Source organism: Myotis davidii, unplaced genomic scaffold, assembly GCF_000327345.1.
Source record: "Myotis davidii unplaced genomic scaffold, ASM32734v1 scaffold443, whole genome shotgun sequence".
In the NCBI taxonomy this organism is placed as follows: domain Eukaryota; kingdom Metazoa; phylum Chordata; class Mammalia; order Chiroptera; family Vespertilionidae; genus Myotis; species Myotis davidii.
Genome location: NW_006294062.1, coordinates 16,300 through 22,096, shown reverse-complemented (window position 1 = coordinate 22,096; position 5,797 = coordinate 16,300). Strand labels below are relative to the sequence as shown.

At 54.3% G+C, this 5,797-nt stretch overlaps 1 protein-coding gene across 2 annotated transcripts in view; it reads right to left on the bottom strand.

Annotated features, from left to right (window-relative positions):
* Positions 1 to 5,317, bottom strand: part of LOC102765224 (interferon alpha-inducible protein 27, mitochondrial) — a 6,554-nt gene extending 1,237 nt beyond the window's left edge. The window contains exons 1-4 of one of the 2 annotated variants that reach the window (XM_006767951.2): positions 5,211 to 5,317; positions 3,667 to 3,811; positions 2,431 to 2,559; positions 274 to 303 (exon numbers count right to left, since the gene is read on the bottom strand). In XM_006767951.2, the coding sequence (XP_006768014.1) occupies positions 274 to 303; positions 2,431 to 2,559; positions 3,667 to 3,775 (268 nt within the window). In that variant the 5' untranslated portion in view covers positions 3,776 to 3,811; positions 5,211 to 5,317. Of the gene's footprint in view, positions 1 to 273; positions 304 to 2,430; positions 2,560 to 3,666; positions 3,812 to 4,899; positions 4,951 to 5,210 lie in introns of those variants that run through there. The other variant, XM_006767952.2, reaches the window with a different exon arrangement.
* Positions 5,318 to 5,797: the final 480 nt, after the last annotated feature.

The window sequence follows — 5,797 nt, the reverse complement described above, 5'->3', positions numbered from 1 at the left end:
GAGGCGTGGATTCTCAGAGACCTCCAAGCACGGCTGCTCTGCCCTGAGGGCACAGGCCCCACGGGAGCTGCCTCCGCCCCAGCCTCTGGGCTCTCTTGCTCCAGACCCCTGTTTCTTGTCCTGGACCCTGGCTTCCTGCTCCTCTCCGTCCTTCCATCTCCTTCCCTGGCATAGGGGAGGCCAGGCCAACCTGAGCACGCACAAGGCTGGGCGCTCCCAAGTCCCAGAATCTGGGGACACGGGGACTTGAATCCTTTCCCTAAAGAAACTTACCTCCTCCGGCCACAGCCACGGCAACCTTGACTGGAAACCAAAAGGACATTCTGTGAGAAGGTCCGCCCTGGCCTCCCTCCCATCCCGGAGCCCAGGGCCACCGACCACCGACGGGGAGGGGCTGCCCCAGGTGGGGACACAGGAAGGAATGACCCTGCCTGACACCCCCACACCCCTCCCCCTGTCTTCACTCTGAGAAGTGGGGTTTCAGAGAGGGGCAGCTTCACAGCCCTGAGCTGGGCGAGGGTTGCCGGGCAGGCTGATGGCAGAGGCAATGACCATGCTAAGGGAACGTGCGGCCATGACCTGGAGCCACCTGGGCACGGGTTTCAGGTCCCTGCGCCTGAAAACTCATCCTCTGATGCAGTTTTGGTGATTTTATCTGTCTGCTGATTTGGGGCGGAGGCAGGGGGATGGGGAGATCCTCTAGAACAGTGGTTCTCAGCCTGGGCTGCACATTAGAATCCCCTGGGAATCTTTTTAAAAACCTGATTTCTGGGTCTCGTCCTCCAGAAATTCTGTTTCTTTGTGATGGGGTGGGGCCAGAGCATTAGCCACAAAGAAACAGAATTTCTGGAGGACGAGGCCCAGAAATCAGGGTTTTAAAAGATTCCCAGGTGATTCTAATGTGCAGCCAAGGTTGAGAACCACTGATCTAGAAGGCCCAGGGGGAAGGGTGCTGCTTGCAACCTGCCTTGAGGTGCCCGTCCCCCCTGCCCCAGTGGTCACCCAGGGGGAGGGTGCCGGGCCCCTGCATTTCCTTTCTACTTGATCTCCCAGGCCTGGCCCTTCCTGTGCGGGCTCTTGCACAAAGGCCAAGTGACTTAGGGCGCGGCAGTTTGATTGGGCAGGATGTTAGTTCATCTAACTTGGGGTTGATGTTTGCCTAGCGGAGAAGTATACCAGCGGGCAGTCAGTCCTGGTGGAGAGAGAATGGCTGACGTCAGGCAGCACTGGGGAACGCTTGGATGAGCGAACCTGGCTCTTCAGGGCCTGACTTGCCCTCTCCTCCAGGCAGCCACCCAGACCCTCCCAACCAGAACTCGTCCTTGCTCCCCTGTGGCTAGAGCTACTTAGCACTATCAGGGGTGGGCAAACTTTTTGACTCGAGGGCCACAGTCGGTTCTTAAACTGGACTGGAGGGCCGGAACAAAAGCATGGATGGAGTGTTTGTGTGAACTAGTATAAATTCAAAGTAAACATCATTACATAAAAGGGTATGGTCTTTTTTTTTTTTTTTTTTTTTTTTTTGTTTTTTTTATTTTTTTTCCAGTTAGGAAAGCTTTGCTGCTTCACGTTATTGCTCAGCAGGAGGGGTGAGGCCCAGCTGTGGCCACCCCCGGCCTCTGCCATCAGACGGCGACCTCCCACATGGCCTGGCTCCGCTCCCACCGCACTGGCTCTGCCCGGTCGCTGCCTCGCGGGCCGGCCCCCTTCCCATGGGCAGAAGGCAGGTTGGGACAGGAGGAAATATACTTTATGGGACCCTGGTTCTCCTTCAGGGCCTTGGCCTTGAAATGTGCTTATCTTCCCAGAACAAGGTCATGGAGAAACTTACCACCCCACCTACCACTTCTGCATCCTCCCCGGTATCGAAGGCCTAGGGGGAAGGGTGTTGCTTGCAACCTGCCTTGAGGCGCCCCGCCCTCCCCTCCCACCACCATGGTCACCTGCATTTCCTTTCTACTTAAGCTCCCCAGGGCCTGGCCCTTTCCTGAGTGGGCTCCTGCACAATGGCTTATTTCCTTTTTTCTTTTAAAAAATTTTTTTTAATTGATGAGAGAGAGAGAAAATCATCAGTTTGTTGTTCTACTTATAGGCAGATGCATTCATTGGTTGATTCTTACATGTGCCCTGACTGGGGATCGAACCCACAACCGTGGCACTCTCACCATCTGAGCTACCGGCCAGGGCCACGAAGGTTTCCTCATTTGTAAATAAAGGACAATATTGTCAATATTATCTTTGTCGGGGTAGTTATGAGAATTCAGCCAATTGATCAACGGCGGATGCTAAGCCTCGCAAATGGGCTAGCGTTTGGGAAAACCCAGCTGTCCTTCTTTTTCATCATCAGCTGAGGAGTCCTCCTTGTTCCTCACCAACAGGAGGGACCGGGGAAGGGCGCCAGGGAGGGTGTCTGCTAGCCAGGCCAGTTACCTCCGAGGGGGCTAGCGGTCACGGCTGCCACGGGGGATGCCAGCAGGGAGGAGGCTTGCAGCGCCCCCAGCATGGACCCCAGGGAGGATGCAGCGGAGCCCAGGGCGGCTTTGGATGACACGGTGAGCCCTGAGGAAGAAGACGGGGTGAGTGCACAGGGGCCAGCGTCAGGCTGGGGTCAGGGGCCCTGTGGCCGCCTTCCCCCCATGTCCCGCCAGGTCTTTGGGCGGGTGGGGGGTGGAGAGAAAGGTCCGTGCCGGTGGGCGCATATCTGCCCCCCGGGCCGCAGGTGGAAGTGAGGTCGGAGGCTCACCTCGCTATACTGACAGATCTCAGAAACATCGTTTTTCATGCAAAAAAACAAAAAAAACCCAAAAAACATCGAGGGAGATGGCCATTATTCAGTAAGTAAAGGAGAACACATGCAAACAGAAAACACCCATTCTGAAAAAACATACATTGAAAAACAGACACTCATTGAACATATTAGAAAGGCTGTCCTCGGGGGTGGGGAGGGGGGAACAAAGGAGAAGATAAACAGCAAAATAAAGAAATAAACCCAAGAGGGGCTCGCACGAACTAACGAAGAAAATAGGCCCAAACCGAAGAATTCTGCCAACACCGCGCTCTGGGTCTGAGACCCCACGTTGCAAACTGCTACGCAAGGCGGGACGCAGAGATGAGAAAACTAAAGGAGGCGACGCCCTGGCCGGTGTGGCCCAGTGGATAGAGCATCGGCCTACGGACGGAAGGGTCCCGGGTTCGATTCTGGTCAAGGGCAGGCTCCTCACCCACCCAGACCCTGGTCAGGGCTCGTGCAGGAGGCAACCAATCGGTGTGTTTCTCTCACGTCGATATTTCTCTCTGTCTTTCCCTCTCCCACTCTCTAAAAATCAATGGGAAAATATCCTCAGATAAGGATTAAAAAAATAATAATAATAAAAATAAAATTTAATTTAAAAACAAAGTAACTAAAGGAGGTGAATGCTGGGGGTGAACCCAAGAGAAATGAGAGCCAGGGAGCGGGACCCAGGCAGGGTCCCCTCAGTCCGGGCCCAGTGGGGAGGGCACCCAGACCCTGAGCCTGCCCCTTCACCGGCCAGGACACACCCCCAGCGGGAAGCCCCGCAGGTAACGCCCCTCTGTCCCTCCCCGTGGGGCCCTGAGCAGGAAGGATGCTCCCTGGCCCTCCTCCCCAGCTGCCTCCTGCCCACTCCGGCCCTCCCAGGAACTCACCCATGGATGACAGCCCAGCCAGGACACTGCTGGAGGCCGCCCCGGCTTTGGCCAGGCTCGCTGCTGACAGGATCTTGGTGACGACGGAAGAGGCCAAGATGCCTTCCATGGTGCACAGAGCGATAAGCACTCAGGGGAGCCAAACCTGCAAGAAGCTGCGTCAGGGACAGGGACACTGGAACTGGGGTTTCCCCACCGCCTCTATAGGGGCCGGGGGAGGGGTAGTTGAGAGGCTTCTCTGAGCTTGGGGGGCAGCAGGCCTGGAAAGGGGCCAGGGGTGGGAATTGGGGGGATGGAAGTGGAGGGTGAAGTGGATGGGGTACATTTTATTTCCCCAGGTGGGCGGCTTCCTTCCGCCTGAAAACACATTGACTCCTTAGATATTTCTAGAACTCCCTTCAATCTCCATGGGGCCACTTAAAGGCCCCATGAGAAATGAGAAAGTCAGAATGATAAAATCAGCCCGGCTGTCTGACCGAGGGTCGACCTATGAACCAGCGGATCACAGTTCGATTCCCAGTCAGGGCACATGACCAGATTTTGGGCTCCATCCCCAGTGTGTGGCATGCAGGAGGCAGCCTATCCATGATTCTCTTTTATCACTCATGTTTCTATCTCTCTCCATCCCCCTTCCTCTCTGAAATGAATAACAACATATTTAAAAAAAAAAAAAAAAAAAAACAGAAAAAGAAAACCAGAACCAATTCCACTTTGAAGGGTTACTCTGGGCTCCCGCTCTGATGCAATCCCTCCACTGGCACAATGGTAAGGAGATCACCATCTGCCTTTTATATGTATACTAGAGGCCAGATGCACGAAATTCATGCAAGGAGCATGGACCCCGCAGCTGCGGCCCTGGCAGCCTGGGCCGCTCTATCCACTGAGCCAATCCGGTTAGGGCACCATCTGCCTTTTATAAATGAGAAAACATTGTCTGGCACAGAGAGGATGAGGGATTCACCCAAGGTTACAAGGACTTTATGTCAAAGTGCCATGGAGCCCTAGCTGGTTTGGCTCAGTGGATAGAGCGTCAGCCTATGGACTAAAGGGCCCAGGTTCGATTCCAGCCCAGGCCATATGCCCTGGTTGTGGACTCGATCCCGTAGCGGGTGTGCAGGAGGCAGCTGATCAATGATTCTCTCTCATCATTGATGTTCCTATCTCTCTCTCCCTCTCCCTTCCTCTCTGAAATCAATAAAAATATATTAAAAAAAGAAAAAAAGTGCCACCAACCCTGGTTCAGCTGCTCCCAAAGCTCCGGTTTGGCGTGGCTCTGATCTGCTTCCTTCTAAACCTAACTGACCTCTTCCCCCCCCTTCCCCTCACCTGTCGCACCCTCCACCCAGGAATGGAGGAGGCATAGTCCCCAGAGTCCTAGATCCTGGGGGGCAGCTGGGGGCTGGAGCCCCTCCCCCCTTTTCTCTGATGAGAAACAAGGTGTTCTGTGACTGGACCCACGGGGTCTGCACTCCACTCCCTGGCCCACAGGCCATCCCAGGTGGAGGGCCCTGGAAGAAGCAGCCCTCCGCCCGTCCCTGTCTTACCTAGAGAAGAGGGTGCTCTGAAATGCAGAACTGACTCTGCCGGAGGGTTTGAGTTGTGATAACATCCAGGAGGCGGAGCAGCCTTGCCCCCAGGGATGCAGAGAGCAAATGAGATAAGTTTCCTTTTACAGGAAACTGAAACTGCACTTGTTTTACCAGAAACTGAAACTGCATCCCTGTGTTTCCCTCTCCCAGTCAGGGGGGAATCCTGCTGTAGGTGTGGAATCCGGCCATGGATCCACCACTGTCGGTAACGGAAGACACTTCATCATTCAGTTTGGGGTTGGGATGTGCACTCTGCGTAGTAAAGATCATAAGAAATCAGATAAAAGTCATATAATAAAAGGGTAAACATTAACTTCTAATGGAGACAAGAAGATGGTTTTCAGAAAAGCATTCATCCGAGCAATGGACAGATGTTCAGTTCTTCCAAAAACCTGTACTGAAGGCCCACCATGTGGGGTGGGTCTAGGTATGGAGTCAGAGCAGGGCCAAACTAGACCACCCATGTGTCCTCCTGGAGCTACGGCTGTCAGGGAAGAGCAAATAAGGTAAAGAACTGAATATACCGAGTGCGATTTGAAGAC